The sequence below is a fragment of the Carassius auratus genome, chromosome 10 (genome assembly GCF_003368295.1).
Source record: "Carassius auratus strain Wakin chromosome 10, ASM336829v1, whole genome shotgun sequence".
In the NCBI taxonomy this organism is placed as follows: Eukaryota; Metazoa; Chordata; class Actinopteri; order Cypriniformes; family Cyprinidae; genus Carassius; species Carassius auratus.
In genome coordinates, this window is record NC_039252.1 from 18376432 (window position 1) to 18394061 (window position 17630).

The 17630-nt window shown below is 34.6% G+C and overlaps 2 protein-coding genes across 3 annotated transcripts in view; one reads left to right on the forward strand and one right to left on the reverse strand.

Moving 5' to 3' along the window:
- LOC113110164 (cell division cycle and apoptosis regulator protein 1-like) overlaps positions 1 to 17539 on the reverse strand; it is a 29461-nt gene extending 11922 nt beyond the window's left edge. The window contains exons 1-7 of the mRNA XM_026274195.1: positions 17414 to 17539; positions 16582 to 16755; positions 16238 to 16448; positions 12950 to 13078; positions 12739 to 12861; positions 10589 to 10678; positions 9912 to 9985 (exon numbers count right to left, since the gene is read on the reverse strand). Coding sequence (XP_026129980.1) covers positions 9912 to 9985; positions 10589 to 10678; positions 12739 to 12861; positions 12950 to 13078; positions 16238 to 16448; positions 16582 to 16755; positions 17414 to 17436 — 824 coding nt within the window. The 5' untranslated portion in view covers positions 17437 to 17539. The remainder of the gene's footprint in view (positions 1 to 9911; positions 9986 to 10588; positions 10679 to 12738; positions 12862 to 12949; positions 13079 to 16237; positions 16449 to 16581; positions 16756 to 17413) is intronic.
- On the forward strand, positions 305 to 7806 carry LOC113110165 (synaptobrevin homolog YKT6-like). 2 transcript variants are annotated; one of them, XM_026274197.1, is made up of 9 exons: positions 357 to 598; positions 800 to 803; positions 2946 to 3063; positions 3158 to 3240; positions 3852 to 3952; positions 5129 to 5233; positions 5368 to 5433; positions 5602 to 5703; positions 6996 to 7806. In XM_026274197.1, the coding sequence occupies exons 3-9, from the start codon at positions 2960 to 2962 to the stop codon at positions 7029 to 7031; spliced, it is 597 nt and encodes a 198-aa protein (XP_026129982.1). In that variant the 5' UTR covers positions 357 to 598; positions 800 to 803; positions 2946 to 2959; the 3' UTR covers positions 7032 to 7806. The 2 variants fall into 2 exon arrangements, with proteins under 2 accessions (XP_026129981.1, XP_026129982.1); XM_026274196.1 differs by lacking the exon at positions 800 to 803 and having other exon boundaries at positions 305 to 598; positions 2953 to 3063.
- Positions 17540 to 17630: the final 91 nt, after the last annotated feature.

The window sequence follows — 17630 nt, forward strand, 5'->3', positions numbered from 1 at the left end:
TAGAACATTGCGTTAACAGTGCAAAAGGTTATGGGTTTGATTCCCAGGGAACACATTATATATATATAATATATAGCCTGAATGCAGTCGCTTTGGATAAAAGCATCTGATAAATGTAAAAAAAAAACTTTTCTTTTTTGCAACGGCTCTCAATCAAGGTTTGCCCTTTCCCAAAAAAATGTTTGGGCACCTGTGATCTAAAGACTTTTGTTTTGCGCACATATGTCAGGGACTTTTATTTTTTTTTCTCCATCCGCTTTCACGGAGAGACTTTTGTTTTGTGCACGTCAGCTTGTGCGTGAAGGACTTTTATTTTGAAATGCCGCTTTCTGCCAGCCAGCAAGTTTCTGAAAAAAAGAAAGAAAAAAATATATATCCTCGGAGACTTGTGTGAGCTGATTAAACACACTCAGCAAACTACTCTGGATGCCACTGATATTATAATCCATTATATAAATAATACTTATTTTTTCAATTCCGGAACAGCGTTCCAGAGACACCGCTGTCAGATTAGACAAATAAATAAAAGTTGTTTTGATCTGTTTAGATTAGCTGTTAGCAGATTTAGCTCCAGTCTTGGCTGTTTTACACACAGCAGGTAAGAATGACAATCGTTATGTATATCTACAACGTCAGATGACTGTGTCTGTTCAAGAAAGATTAAGAAGGATTATGCCGTCGATCTCGGGGTATTTGTAGAGCTAGCACGACTGCTAAGCAGCTGTTTAGTCATCACTAGCCTGTTGAACTGTATTGAATCATTGTGAACCATCTGCTTTATAAACGTTTCGATAAACAGATCCAATATTATTAAGTTTTGTGACCCTCTTCAGAGGCCTGTATGGGCTGACCTGAGATATTTGGGTGTGGTGTACCTTAGTAGTTTAACATCTGTCTGGGCTGGTAACTAAAAGGTTGTAGGTTTAATCAAGATTGCAGGAGAATTATTTATGTTTATCTGTTTTAGGATGTTATATTGACTGCAATCTTGCCTTGTGTTTGTTTACCTTGTCACATTTGAATAATAACGTTGTCTTTAAATAATAAATAAAAAATGAAACACTTAGTTTAATTCAATAATAACTTTTAAGTGTAAGTCGCTCAGTTTAAGATAATGTTAAATATGAATAAATTGGTTAGATCAACCTTAGAGTTGTATTTTTTATTAAGTAATTTAAAAAATAATGATAATAATAAAATAATTGATTGATTCAATAATAATTAGCTCAGTATAAAATCATTTGCTAAATATGAATAATCAATAATAATAAAAAACAGTACTTAATCAACCATGGTGTTGTATTTTATATTATTTTGTGATTTAACTATAAAAAATTTTTTTAAAAAAAATTATAATTATAATCAGTGCTTTAAGTGGGCCAGTACGCACCAGTACTCAGTACCGCCACTTCCAAATATAGCTCTTGAGCATACCATCACCTCTCCATGTGCCCAGAACTTGATTTTAGCGTACTGGTAAGTTCATTTGGACATCTGTTTTAATAGATGTTGTAATCCTTTGCCTGCGCTGCCGCTTTTCAGAGCTTCTTCCAGGTTCGGAGTTTGGAGCCTGAATCATTTGAATCAGTTCGGGAGTTCGAAGCGGGATCGCGAATCATTTGAGTCAGTTCGGGAGTTCGTAGCGGGTTCGCGAATCATTTGAATCAGTTCGAGGAATCGTAGCGGGTTGGCGAATCATTTGAGTCAGTTCGGGAGTTCGTAGCGGGTTCGCGAATCATTTGAGTCAATTTGGAGATCGCGAATCATTTGAGTCAGTTTGGGAGTTCGGAGCGGCTTCGCGGATCATTTGAATGAGTTCGAGGAATCGGAGGCAGTTCGCGAATCATTTGAGTCAGTTGGGAGTTCGGAGCGGGATCGCGAATCATTTGAGTAAGTTTGGGGATCGCAAATCATTTGAATCAATTCGAGAGTTCCGCGGGTTCGCGAATCATTTGAGTCAGTTTGGGAGTTCTGAGCGGCTTCGCGGATCATTTGAATCAATTCGAGAGTTCGGAACGGGATCGCGAATTATTTGAGTCAGTTTGTAGATCGCAAATCATTTGAATCAATTCGAGAGTTCGTAGCGGGTTCGCGAATCATTTGAGTCAGCTCGGGAGTTATTAAAAATCCTTTTGCACATTTTATTTATGTTCAGTAGTTCTTTCTAGCTCAAGCAAATCCACAAACTAATAAAATGATTTATTATTAAGGTCGTCTGTTGACTGCTGTATATAAAACCCCTCCAATATAGTTGTTATATAGTCATCAAAAAAAAAAAAAAAACAGAAAATAATTTTTTGGGCTATAATAGAGTACCGGCACCTCTTTTGGGCCACTTAAAGCACTGATTATAATCCACCATGGCTGAATCAATAATAAGTGCTGTGTAAGTTGCTAAGGAAATAAAAACACCTGCTAAATATGAATAATCAATCAATAAAACCAGTTCTGAATGAACCTTGTAGTTTAATTTTCGATTTTATTATTTTGTAATATTTTTATAGAATAAATAAATTAAGTAAAATAACAAAACAAACAAACAAAAAAATAGTGCATTGTTGGTTGCTCAGGATAAATCATCTAAATAGGAGTAATCAATCAATAAAACCAGTTCTGAATGAACCTTAGTGTTTAGTTTTATTATTTTGTAATATTTTTTATCAAATAAATTAATTCAGTAAAATAAAAAAATAGTGCAGTGTAGGTTGCTCAGGATAAACCATTTAAATATGAATAATCAATCAGTTAAACTAGTCCTGAATCAACCTTAGTGTTTTAATTTTTTTTAATAAATGAAGTAAAATAACAAAAAATATTAAGAGCAGTGTTGGTCGTTAAGGATATAATCATCTAAATATAAATAATCATTCAATAAAAACAGTCCTGAATCAACCATTATATTCTGTATTTTTAATAGAAACTGTGATTATGTGTCATTTTTGTTGTGTTCAGAAACACCATGAAACTCTACAGTCTGAGCATCTTGTATAAAGGCTCGACGAAGGCCAACCTGCTGAAGGCGGCGTATGATCTGTCATCATTCAGTTTCTTCCAGAGATCCAGGTACAATATCTAGGTTCTAAGCTACAAAACTATTTTAGATGGCCAATAAAACCGTTCTCATTGCAGCGGACTGTAAACGGTTTCTGTTTCGCAGTGTACAGGAGTTTATGACGTTCACCAGTGCGCTGATTGTTGAGCGTTCATCATTAGGAACACGTGCAACTATCAAAGAGCAAGGTCAGTGATAACATTATCAAGAAGAAGTCTCATTAAATGTTTGCCCCTGGCCTGATTCTAGCTGTTGAGTTTAATTATAGCTTGTTCAGGATGAAGGACTAGTTATTAGGTTCACTTTGTAATTAAAGCACCAAACATTTCCATTGCCATTTTAATGTTTTAGTAGCTTTTATACACTGTGTGTGTATGTATATTTAATTAAACTAAATTAAAATAAGAAACATTGCATTGGCATCTAGCTGGAAAAAAATATTTTCAAAATGTACTTTTTAATATATATATATACTTTATTTCAGTTAATGTTTATTTCAGCTGTTTATTTTAAGGTTTTCATTCTAGTTTCAAATGAACTGACAAGCATTTACATCACTGCATTTCTATTCAAACTTGTATGTCATGAATTTCAATGTATTTTTGATTCTTAATGATTCCTAATGTCTCTTTAAGTAAACCTATGTTGCATTGTATTTTAGCATTATCATATTGTCTGCAAGTGTAGTTTTTGAGAAATAAACTTTTAAGATTAGAAGTGCATATTCAGAACAATTAGACAAATTTGTTCAGAACTGCAGTGGATTAATTAATCGTTTGTTTGTGTGTTCCCTCGTTAGAGTACTTGTGTCACGTGTACGTGCGAAATGACAGTCTCGGTGCTGTTGTGATCGCAGACAGTGAATATCCCTCCAGAGTCTGCTTCACTTTACTTGATAAGGTGCATTATGTTGACTGTCTGTCTCTCTGTCTGTCTGTCTGTCTATCTGTCTATCTATCTGTTTTTCTGTCTGTCCCGTCTGTCTGTCTCTCTGTCTATCCGTCTGTGTCTGTCTGTCTGTCTGTCTGTCTATCTATCTATCTATCTATCTATCTATCTTTCTGTCTGTCTGTCTGTCTATCAATCTTTCTATCTCTGTCTGTCCCGTCTGTCTCTCTGTCCGTCTGTCTGTCTATCCGTCTGTGTGTCTATCTATCTATCTATCTGTCTTTCTGTCTATCTATCTGTCTTTCTGTCTGTCTCTCTGTCTGTCTATCTATCTATCTATCTATCTGTCTGTCTGTCTGTCTGTCTATCTATCTATCTATCTATCTATCTATCTATCTATCTATCTTTCTGTCTGTCTATCTATCAATCTTTCTATCTCTGTCTGTCCCGTCTGTCTCTCTGTCCGTCTGTCTGTCTGTCTATCCGTCTGTGTGTCTATCTATCTATCTATCTGTCTTTCTGTCTATCTATCTGTCTTTCTGTCTGTCTTTCTGTCTGTCTCTCTGTCTGTCTATCTATCTATCTATCTATCTATCTGTCTGTCTGTCTGTCTATCTATCTATCTATCTATCTATCTATCTATCTTTCTGTCTGTCTATCTATCAATCTTTCTATCTCTGTCTGTCCCGTCTGTCTCTCTGTCCGTCTGTCTGTCTGTCTATCCGTCTGTGTGTCTATCTATCTATCTATCTGTCTTTCTGTCTATCCGTCTGTCTGTCTATCTATCTTTCTCTGTCTGTCTATCTGTCTGTCTATCTCTATCTATCTATCTGTCTGTCTGTCTATCCGTCTGTCTGTCTATCTCTCTATCTATCTATAAACCATGGCTTTTAAAACTATTTCAATCTTAAACTTAAATCTATCAAACTTCACGCCATGTGTTACTAGTATAAAGACTGTCATACAAGTGTCCAAACAATATTTATTTGTTTTTTTTTTAAATGAACTATGTGTACATTTAAATGAATGAATAAAAAAAAAAAAATATATATATATATATATATATATATATATATATATATATATAATTTAAAATAATATTTTGAAAATAATAATTTTCCAGGATTTTGTTTTGTATGTTTAGGAATGCTAATTTTCTCTCTGTAATGGTTGTGTGGTTGTCTGCAGGTGCTGGATGAGTTCTCTAGACAGGTCAACAGTACAGACTGGCCGTCTGGTTCTCCAGCCACCGTTCACTACACAGCACTGGACAGTCATCTGGCTAAATACCAGGTGAGTTCTGTTCACTAATAGTCAAACTGTGTAGGATAATGTCCACATTGTTATTCAAGGGGTTTAAAGGCAGTTTATTAGTAAACACAACACGTTTTATCACCCGTAACAGTTTTAGCATTCCCGTTTCACAGAATCCACGTGAGGCTGATGCTATGACCAAAGTGCAAGCAGAACTGGATGAAACCAAAATTATTTTGGTGAGCTTTCTTTAATTCACACTTTTTGGATTGTTTCAATCATCTATTTCACCTACATTGTTATCCAGTCTGCTGTATGTGTAAGTGTGCCGTGACTGTACACACAGAAGAGTTTGTTTGCCTTTAATGCGTTGGCATTTGTATTTAATTGAATCTGTGTTTCCCCAGCACAACACAATGGAGTCACTTCTGGAGAGAGGCGAGAAGCTGGATGATTTAGTTCAGAAATCTGAGCATCTGGGAAACCAATCAAAAGCCTTTTATAAAACGGTCAGTACTTTACATGCTTATGGAACACAGCAACAGAACATGCAGTTTATGATGTTATACATTATTATATAACTCTCTCTTGTTATTGCACAAGCTTACGGCTAGTGATATGAACAAATCCCTAAAACCAAGTATTAAACCTAGCAACTACCTTAAGGCAAGAGACCCGAGATGAATAGCTTTAAAAGAAACAAATATATATATATTACCTTACAAATATGTTTACAAATCTTAATGTAATCAACTATGTATTACATGTTTTCTGAAATGTTATGATCTATTAAATGTATATTTCCAGAAAATAAATGTGAATATTGGAAAAAGGCAGGTTCAGAATTCTTGTTTGAATTTGTTGACATATTAAAGTTAGTTTTATTTTTTCACAGAAGAGATTTTGGGTTTCTCTTTTCGTCACTCGGCAATTTAGAAAATTCTGTCAGCAGCCAGAAAAAAATATTAGGAATTAGATATTATATAAATGTAAAATTTCCACAATTCAGGATGTAGAATAAAAACCACAATTCAGGATATCGATATGAATAAAACTGTAAAATTTGGATTATGTAACTACTACCCAAGTGAAGAAAAAACTAATTCTCTAAAGATGTAATTGTCTACAGACACAAATAGTTAAAGTCAGGATTAAAGTTATTGTTTCATTATGTTGAAATATTAGCATTTTTACAGAGGGGATTTTAGGTATCTGTTTTTATCAGTACATAAATAAAAAATTACGGTCAACAGGCAGAAAGAAAAAATAAAGTGAAAAAAAATGTCTCCCGTAGAAATCTTCAGAATATGGATATGAGTAAAACTGTAAAATGTAGTTTATGTAAGTGCTGCTGAAGTGAAGAAAAAACTCTTTAAAGATAAGTGTTATAATTTAAATCTACTGATGTAAATAGATAGTCTAATAATAAAATTATTGTGAATGATTAAATCAACAAACACCTCTATATAAATGTTCAGAATATAGATATGAATGAAATTTGGCATTCATAAGTCCTACAGAAGTGGAGAAAAAAAACACGTTCTTTAAAGTATGTATTATTATAACAAAATCTACAGACGCAAGATAAAGCTCAATAAAACAAACACTTACATTTTCTTAAAAGTTTTAAAGAAACAACACATTATGCAAAGCCAAATATCCCAAAATCTCAAAATTGACCAGTGCCTGTAGTGTCTTTCTTTAAAAACCACATGGTTAATACTGAGGAAGTTGCTAATGTCAATAGTCAAGATCTCCCATTTTCTTCAGAAGATGTAATGTTGGTGTTTTTCTGTTGTAGGCACGCAAGCAGAACTCGTGCTGTGAGATCATGTGATCGGACTGAACTGGACTCTTCGGCCACCTCTTCTTTCTGGTTTTCTATTTTCCCCCCTCTCTTTCTCTCTGTCCTGGTGTGGGCTGGTGCTTTTATCACGCAGCAGTCATAGCGAATACACGAGAGGGCCGATCCAACGCTAAACAACAACGGGCTCAGAGGGGGCTGATTTCCCATGATGCACCACACTCACTCTGCCATCGGTTTTCATGTTGTGTGAGAACTTGGTGTTCTTCTTGACGGTTCCTCAGGGTCCGGCACAAGCTCATAAACGGATCCGGATAAAAGCATAGAGGGGCTCGAGTCAAACGTCCCCGCTGTGCCTTACTTTAGATGCAGGTGTGTTGAATTAGCCTTATCTCACCGGAGGACATGCAAGTAACATGCTGTAATCTCTGTATTTCGACTCATTATTCAGCTTTGGCAGTTTTGAAGCGCCTTGTAGAGTGGACGTTTAGCGCGATGAATTCTTTTTAAATGTGAAAACGGTAAATTATGTGATAAGTATTGCTGTGTTCATAGCGTTCGGATTCTCGATATTGTGTGTAAGTGACTGACCAAATTAAATGTTTCAGAGTCTGTTTGTGCACAATTCTAATGCTTTTTTTTTTCTCTTGGAAATGTAAATAAATTACTGAATGGTATTGGGTTTGGTTTCTTGCATCAGGAGTTGGTTTTTAATACTTAAGAAACATTCCTGCAATATATACATTTGGTGGCTGATATCGAACATGTCGTGTGATATTTAAGAGTCCTAATAAAGCCTTAAAGTGTGGTTTTGTGTGAAATCAGCCCCCTTGACCCTTGTGAGACGGTAAACGCAGTTGTGTGTGTAAATCTGTGCTGTGTTAGTGATTGATCACATGGCTCTCGTCTCGCTGGACTTCTCAAATGCTGAATCAAATCTAGCGACGCTTTGCTGCTAACGGCCTGAAGACTCGACTCCTGAGTCCTGGTTTCAAGTTAATGTGCTTTTTCTCTTTCTGTAAAGATTAAATATACATGCACAAAAGTTTGGGTAAAACCAGCCGTATCTGGGTGAACCTGTCAAGATCATGTCCAGGTCTTATTTCACCCTAAAATCTGAAGAAAATCTTGTTTTAGACCATTTATGTTTTTGCATTTTGGCAATTGCAATTAAGTTATATTAATGACATTTTCTCTCTGAATTGCTATGGGGATGTTCTTACTGTAAAAATAATAATATGTTAATGCATTCTTTTAACACTGTCTTTTTAAGTTCTATTTATATTTTAGCATTTTGACAATTTGTCAAAACCCCCCAATTTATGATATTGGCATTTTTTGCACAATTTATCATGAGAATGAAATCTCATTTTTTAAATTTTATACATAAATTAAGAAAATAGGTAATGCATTCTTTCAAAAATAATCTAATAATAGGATTTTTTTTTTAAATTATATTCTGTTTTGATTCTGGAAATGTCATAAATAGAACCTTTCTGCATTCTGACAATTAAAAACCGTTTTCCCTAAATTTGACCCAATTCGTGATATTAAAGATGTTTTCTCATCATTCTTTCAACAACAAATAGTAGAATGTTTGAAGTTGTATTTTCTTTAGATTTAAAAAATCTCATAATTAATATTGTTTTATTCTAAAAGTAAGAACACTCTTACGCAAACTCTAATGCATTGTTTTGACATTAATTAAATAGTAGGTTATAAAATAATAACAGTAATTATAATAGTAATTACATTTTGACTAATAGGAATAATTCTCCCCCAGTCATCATAATTGTACTGGAAAAATGTGTATGTTGTAAAGTACTTAATATACTATAAAATGCCTTCAAGTTTATTTAGATGCAAGTAATAATAATAATAATAATAATGTATCACACAGTTAGGAATAACAGGATTTTAAGAATTGTTTTTTTTTTAAAAGTCTTACAGTAATGAGAATTTGGGGTTAAAATGTGCATAACGGTCATGAAAACAATCTCAAATTACTGTCTTAAAATATGCTTTACTTAAATTTTCCTTTGCTTTTTTGAGGAGAAATATAGCCCTCTCTGTGGGACTCACTCATCTTAAGTTCATCACTAGGACATGTTCTTCTAACACTAATGTTGTGCTTTTTATGCGTCAGTAAAGGTGGACTGAGAGTGTCGTGTGTGTAGATCTTTATGTTCAGTTGAGGTTCTCCGACAATGGAAACATGACAGTGTTATATTGGGATCTAAATGAGTGTGTGTTTAATCTGTGTGCATCTGTCTGCCCTCAGCAATGGACAGGTTACACTTCATGTGTATGAATAACTAACCAACTGCTGATGTAGTGTCAGACCGTTTAAGGTGCCTTTTTCTGGGTTAGCCAAACCATTGCCGGCTCATTTTAGAAGAACACAATCACTAAGTGATGTTTCAGACTAGTTGTTCCCCTTCACATACTCGTTAATTGTACTAAAACGTAATATGTTGACTAATAAATATTTGGCAGTAACAAAAAATGCCTCGCATCAGTTTTTAACCAGTAACCTGTGCTATAACTTGTCACGTGATCAAATGAGTAGTCGGTGTTGAAATCAAATAGCCGAATCTGTCCATTTCTCCATGTTATACAGCTATAAAAGCATTATCAAAAGGATTATATTAGCTGATGAACTATTGAACTGTTAATATGAATAGTAAATCTCATGAAACATGTCCAAGGCATATTTCAGTCCAAAATCGAGACAAAAATAAAACATCATACATTTTTTAAAGGGAACTTTGAAGTTGTTTTTGCATGTTTTTGATGACGGGGGGGGTCATGATGATGGGATTGTCTTCGAAGTAGATCAGTCACACAGAAAATCAATGACATCCAATCACTGGACATAAGAGATGAACTGCTTGAAATGAAGCGATCACAAACCTTGAGCTTCTCTGTGTGATCTCTGTCAGTCTGGCCTCCTTCACCGCCTGCTTCATCACCGATCTCATGGCATTCTGGGTAAATTAAAGCACATGAGAGACTCGTCAGGTGAGCCAAACCACAAACACAGCTTCAGTGCTGTGTGAGGACACAAACGTATCTGAATCCCTCGATTTCCTCTATTGTAAACCTGTACGGCTTGTACTTTAACGTTTTCTTAATAAGCTAAAGACATAGCATTTTTATGTTCAAAACACTGTCATGTGTGCTGTTTGAAAACAGATGGGGGAAAATGAATTCGCTTGTAATGTATAATAATTAATTTTATTAATATTATAATTTAGTATCTTAAATAGCAATTAATCGCATGCATTTTTTACATAATATGTGTGTGCTTATTAATTATATATAAATACACACATGGAATCATATATTTAAAAGCTAAAAGGGAAGTTTGTTATTATTTTGCAGGCTTTTTTTGTTTATTCTCGCTGGTCCAAACACTATTGCATCACCATCCGATGAGCTTTGAGTCTCTACGCCTTCTCATCCTTTCCTGCATCTTGCATTTGTGAGGGCTGTTGTCTAAATGGTAAAACAAACAGTGTATTGAAAAGATAATGCATATAAAATATAATTTCTAGAATGGATATAAAACAAACATTTAATGATGTCACCTGTTCAAGCATTCTCTGCATCTTCTCGATGACCGAGATCCTCTGACTGCTGTTTTCTCTCAGACTCTTCTTGTATGTTTTGTTGAATGTCTGGAACATTATGACAGAAATAAAGCATTACGCAACAAGAGGTTTCCAAAGTAGTTCACCCAAAATATGAAAATCTGCTCATATTCGGTGCAGCCAAGATGTAGATGAGTTAGTTTCTTCATCAAATTTGGAGAAATGTAGCATTGCATCAGTGTCTCATCAATGGGTGCTCTGCAGTGAATGGGTGCCATCAGAATGAGAGTCCAAACAGCTGATAAACACATCACAATAACCCACTCCACTCCAGTCCATCAGTTAATATCTAGTGAAGTGAAAAGCTTCTGGTTGAAATACAAGTCCTCTATCCAGTAAATGGTTTTCTCCAGTAAAAAAGTCTTCTTGTCTGAATCAGGAGAGAAATCTGCACAGATCAAGCAAAACACTCCATAACAGCTCTAAACCAATATGCGAGTTGATTTTGATGTGAGAGACAACAGAAGACATGCTTTTTCACCAGAGGAAGCATTATTTTCATTAATTATAGACTTGTATTTTGGCCACAAGTGATAGCTTAAAGTTTAAAAACGTCTTGATGAATGATTTGTTCCTTACAAACGCACAGCTTTTGGCTTCTTAAGACATTAACTGATGGACTAGATTGGTGTAGATTACTTGTGGATTATTGTGATGTTTTTATCAGCTGTTTGGACTCTCATTCTGACGGCACCCATTCACTGCAGAGCATCCATTGATGAGACACTGATGCAATGTTACATTTCTCCAAATCTGATGAAGAAACAAACTCATCCTAATCTTGGATGACCTGAGGCTGAGCACATTTTCAGCAAATTTGGGTGAACTTTTCCTTCAAATCATTCCAGTCTGTAGATTTCTTTCTTTTTTTCTTTTAAGTAAAACATTAGGTGGCTTACATTTACATTTCAACACCTTTTTATGAGTCAGCCAGTCACAACAGAGGTCATTTACATTTAGAAACCTTAAAGTTACAGTAGTCTATTTAATTTAATTAAAAGTGGACTTTACACAAAATTATACAATGCTAAAAAACTACAAAAGTATTTAATAAAGTGTAAAGGAGACATTTTTAATCGTTTAGGAGCTTGTATACAGATGACATCCAGATGAGAGTGTGTGCTAAAACTAAAACTATATAAAAGAACTTCCATTACCTAAACTTAAAATAGACTTAAAAAAATAAAACCAAATAAAAATTTGATATATATGTATTTTATTAATAAATAGTATTTTATTTCAGCTAGTTGCAAACTTAAAATAGACTTTAACAAAAACAAAATAAACTAATAAAAAAATATATAAAAAGTATTTTATTTCAGCTAGCTGCAAACTTAAAATAGACTTTAACAAAAATAAAATAAACTTATAAATTAAAAAAAAAGTATTTTATTTCAGCTAGTTGCAAACTTAAAATAGACTAACAAAATTAAAATAAACGAATACAATTTTTAAAATAAAAAAGTATTTTATTTCAGCTAGCTGCAAACTTAAAGTAAACTTTAACAAAAATAAAATAAATTTATACAAAAATTAAAAAAGAAAACAAAAGTATTTATTGCAGCTAGTTGCCGATGGCAAAATTTCCTATTTTCATTCAATTTAGGTTAAAATAACTCAAACTGAAATAAATTAATAAAAGCCACATAGACATATTAAAAAACAATGACATAAATACTAAATGCACAAAACTAAAATTAAAGTCAAAACTGAAAATACAAAAGTAAATCGTTCAAAATATTAGTGAAACAATAGAGTTGACTAATTCTAAAACCAGAAATAACTTTTTTTTTTTACTGAAATTCCAAGCAAACATTTCACATCTATTTTAGTTTAACTTGATGAACTAAAATAACTAAAACTGGAAAAAAGGATACAATATTATATATATATATATATATATATATATATATATATGAAACTAGATCTTTAAAATAAGAATAATAGTAATAATAATGAGAAAAACACAGTTAAACAGTTAATTAAAATTGAAATAAAAACAGATAATATTTAAATGAGAGCTACTTATTAAAACAATACCAGTATCTCAGTAATGCTAAAGGAACACCTGTGTGAATCTGGTGTACCATGAGAGCGCTGCGGTCCTCTTTAACGCTGGGGTCATGAGGCAGACGACACAGACACTGATCCAGCTCAAGCCCAAAATCCCTCTGAAGCATCTCACTGAACACCTCCGCCATCAAACTCACCTGACAGCAGCACATCAGAGCCTCAGCCACCACAGTAACGCATCTCAATCATGACTGAGCCATATAGATATATATAATAAGTACCCACCTCACAGCTGTCCCGCGTCTGAGGCGTCTGGGGCTCCAGCAGTGAGGACAGAGACACGACAGACAGATTGAGTCCGGCGGAGGGGTGTAAAACCACAGACGGACCTTCTGGAAGTGACAAATCACCATCCTGGATGACAGGGAAGAAATCTGAATAATATATATATATATATGCATAATATTTCTACACTGATGTCGGTCAGTACCAGCTGTTTTTGTGCTAATTTTGTCCAGTCTTCATCTACTGGCACTAGATTCCACACATCTGGCAACGACACCACAACTGTCTCGATTTTATCTCCGGAAATATATCTCAGCTTTGCTATCTTGTGCCTTCAGGGAGAGAAAGACATTTAGAGACGTGTGCCGATTACTAATGAATGTATAGAAGGCATAACGTGACTCAGTAAAATTGTCAATGTTTTTGAAAGAAGTCTCTATTTTTGATCAAATAAATGCAGCCTAGATTAGCAATTAGTCTTATATGTGAGGTTATGCTAAAATATAATTTATTCCTGTTATGCAAAGCTGAATTTTTTCAGCACAACTGCTTCATAAATCATTCTAATGCATGCTCGAGAACAACATTTTTATTTTCAGGATTCTTCGATCAATAGAAAGTTCAAAAGAACAGCACTGATTTGAAATAGAAAAGTTTGTAAGGTTAGAAATGTGTTTGTCACTTTTGATCAATTTAATGCATGCTCGCTAAATATAAAAAATATTAATTTCTTTAAAAAAACTCTCATGGAACCCAAACGGATTATGAACGAGTATTAAAAAAACATTCCATTTTGCTACTCGCAAAAGAGAGATCATGTTGAGGAGCTACATGAACACAGTTATACATGCATGCATACATACTTACATACATACATACATACATATATATATATATATATATATATATATATATATATATATATATGTGTGTGTGTGTGTGTGTGTGTGTGTGTGTGTGTGTGTGTGTGTGTGTGTGTGTGTGTGTGTGTGTGTGTGTGTGTGTATGTGATCCTGAAGCACAAAACCAGTCTTAAAGGTATTTTGTGAAATGTATACATCATCTGAAAGCTGAATAAATAATCTTTCCATTGCTGTATGGTTTATTAGGATCTGACAATATTTGGCTAAGATACAACTATTTGAAAATCTGGAATCTGAGGGAGCAAAAAAATCTAAATACAGAGAAAATCATCTTTAAAGTTCTTCAAATTAATTCTTAGCAATGCATATTACTAAACAAAACTTAATTTGTGATATATTTACAGTAGGACATTAACAAAATATCTTAATGGAACATGATCTTAACTTAATATCCTAATGATTTTTGGCATAAAAGAAAAATCTATGATTTTGACTCGTACAATGTATTTTTGACTATTGCTACAAATATACCCCAGAGACTTCAGACTGCTTTTGTGCTCCAGGGTCACACACACACACACACCTTATATTTAGATAAAACAAAAAGTACAGATAATACCCATCCTAAATGATCAACACACAAACTACTCCATGCTTTCTGTCATCTGATTGATAGTTTAGACTTTCTAGCAAGAAAAGGGCCTTTTATTATAATTGCAAAAAATGCAGACCTTCAAATCTTTACTGCTACAATAAGTAAGTGATACTGAATGAATTAGCTGCTTTTGAACTAACTGAATAAGTCAATGATTCAGTGACTCTTCTTAAAGATTCGTTTGTTGAATGAATCAGCTGTCTGAATGAATCAGATAAACGAATGACTCAATCATTAGAACAGTTTTAGTTTCTTATTTAGAGTATCATTTAATAAAATAAAAAACTTGAATTGGTTTTAAATTTTTAATTTGGTGCTTGTTCACTGACGTTTAGCAGAGAATCCCAGAACAGAAGCCTCATGCACTTCTGACAGAAACATTGAAATATTTCCATGGCTTTCTCACATTTACCTGTGCAATGTAAGTTCTGCCTTCAGTAAGACAGCACATCTCAAACACATTAAACAGTGCGTCTGTCAGAGCATATGACGGACCGAGCTGCTTAAACTACTGTGAAAGAAACTATAAACTATGTCTTACCAGATTTTAAATGCCTTAATATGAAGCTTGTGACATGTTAAGAACAAACTGGATTGTGCATTTTTCTGCATTTTTTCTGCAGCAGCTCAGTCTGTGTCCTTGCTATACTAGGGGTAGGAATCTATGGGTATCTCACGATTCGCTTCGATTAACGATGCATCACAATGTTGTCATACAATCTGTATATCTATTAGGGTTGGGAATCTTCAGGTACTTCATGATCCGCTCCAAGTCGATTCTGGGTGTCACGATCCATTTCCAAAACGATTCTTGATCTACATTTTTTCCCAATGAATTCTTCTGCTGTGCAAATAAATCTTTACAACTTTACATCTTAAACAAAATTGCAGTTATAGGCTTTTTTTATAGTTGGAATCTATTCTGCTATCTTAAATATAGGGTCTGAATCTAGACTTGAATCTAGAATTGAATCACAATTCAATTCAATTACGATTGTCATTATCAACTCAATATCACTTTGCGTCACATTCTCGGTTTTCAATATTACTGCACAAATGTATTTTGTGCAAAACTAACTTTATTTATTTTTTTTATTATACAAGCACAGCAGGCTATTTTTTTAAAAACAATTACTTATTTATAATAAGTGTTCTTTAAGTGTCTGAAAGTTTACAGACGATCGTTGAGGATTTTTATTTCATCATTATTGCCGTTTGATTATCTCTGATGAGATCATAGACGGTGACAGCTTTAACAGGCTTCATTCACGCACACATCGATTTCCATATCAGATGTTTTGTGCTGCTCTGAAAACATAACTGACTGTGTGTACATCAAATTCATATAAAAGTATTCGAAAATGCAAGTGCATTTTCAGGACAACAAACACAAAGTGCACGTGAACGAGCTTCGTGCATCTTATAGTACTGCATTGCAAACGGCAGAAATTAAAGCATATCTACAATAAAACACGGCGGGTGGAAGCACAGATTGTCAAGCAATGTGCACGTGTCTCACAGTGTAAATTCTGTGCAATGAAGACATCCCACGTGCCATATGCGGGAAAAATAAACGAGCTCAGATTTGTTGAAGAGAGAATATGATGCATCAAAGAAACTATTTTTTCTCCCACTCCTACAAACTACTGTATATCGATACAAGTGGTATTGCCTCGTATAGAATGGTAGAAAAATCGATATATCATACAAGCTCAATATACCGCTCACCCCTAATGGTCACATGATCTGTCAAAAGAGCAACAGGCGTACCCTAACGGAGAATGCATCATCTGTGGACTCGCAAACATCTGTTTCACTCTCCGTCTGGTTTGATCCCACGTGAAAGCGACACATTCCTGTCAGAGGAAGAGGATGCTCGAGTGGGAAACTCTTGGTCCAGGACAGCTGGAGGTGGAAGAGGTCGGAGGGCAGGTGCAGGTTTGGGTACCGCCGCTGAAGCTCCAGATAAACACAGGCCTGGCTGAAAGAATCAAGAGGAAATCTCACATAGCTTTTTCTATCTTTGTATGTTTATACTTATATTCCTGTGAGACACTATATATCCACACATGCAGCAGAGTGACAATACAGCTCAACTTGAGTTTCTGACTGACTTGCGTGTCCCTGGAGAAACAGGAGAACAACGGAGAGCAGTGTGTGGATGTGGCGCTGCTCTTTCTAGGCGCTTCTTCCTCGGAGGCGGCCCTCCATCTTTTTCGTTTTTGGTGCCTGGTGTCTCCTCCCCACGGCCCTCCGCCGCCGTCCTCCCTGAGTCACGCCACAAAGACCTGTTAAAATCAGGACAGTCTTCGAGAACGGTCACACAGAAACTACAGAACGATGCGCTGAAATAAATCTGTAATGCTCTTGTAACGCTCAACACTTTTATTCAGAGAGAGAGGATTAAATCGATCAGAAATGAGGAGTAAAGACATTTACAAACTAATTCTGTTCATTTGAACTTTCTATTAATCAGACATTTCAGAAAAAGAAAATTTATCACGGTTTCCATGAACAGTTTTCCTCATTGATAATAATCAGGAATGTTTCTCGAGAAGCAAATCAGCATATTAAAAGGATTTCTGAAGACTGGAGTAATGATGCTGAAAAATTCACCTGCGCATCACGGGAATAAATTACATTTTAGAATTAATTCAAGTATAAAATGTTTTTTTTTTTTTTATTGTAATAGTATTTCACAATTTTCACAATGTAATGCAGCGGAGGAGGAGGAGATTTGAAGGGCTGACAGAAAGAAACCAGAGAAACAGACAAAACTTCTGAAAAATAACATGGTAATTCATTAAATGCGTAATGTATAATGTATATGCAGAGCGTCTTGACACCAAATATTTACATTTTTAGATTAAAAATTGTGTTTCATTTTAACCTCTGAGAACCATCATGTTAAGAAACAACATTATTTATAATTAAGGCAAATTTAACCTTTCATTGTTACAGATATTCATTGTTGGCGCATGTTTACATGCAAAAGATGGCGGCGCGAACACATCGCGAGGCTCAGCGTCTCTCCAGTTTTTGCAATTTTGCAGTATTATTCCTGCTCATCTCGGGTCTGTTCGTACTGAACAGCTTTGCTTTAACATCATACACCCGACAGGAGCTTTTGGATATCGGTGAGGACTTTACCAGCAGTTTTATC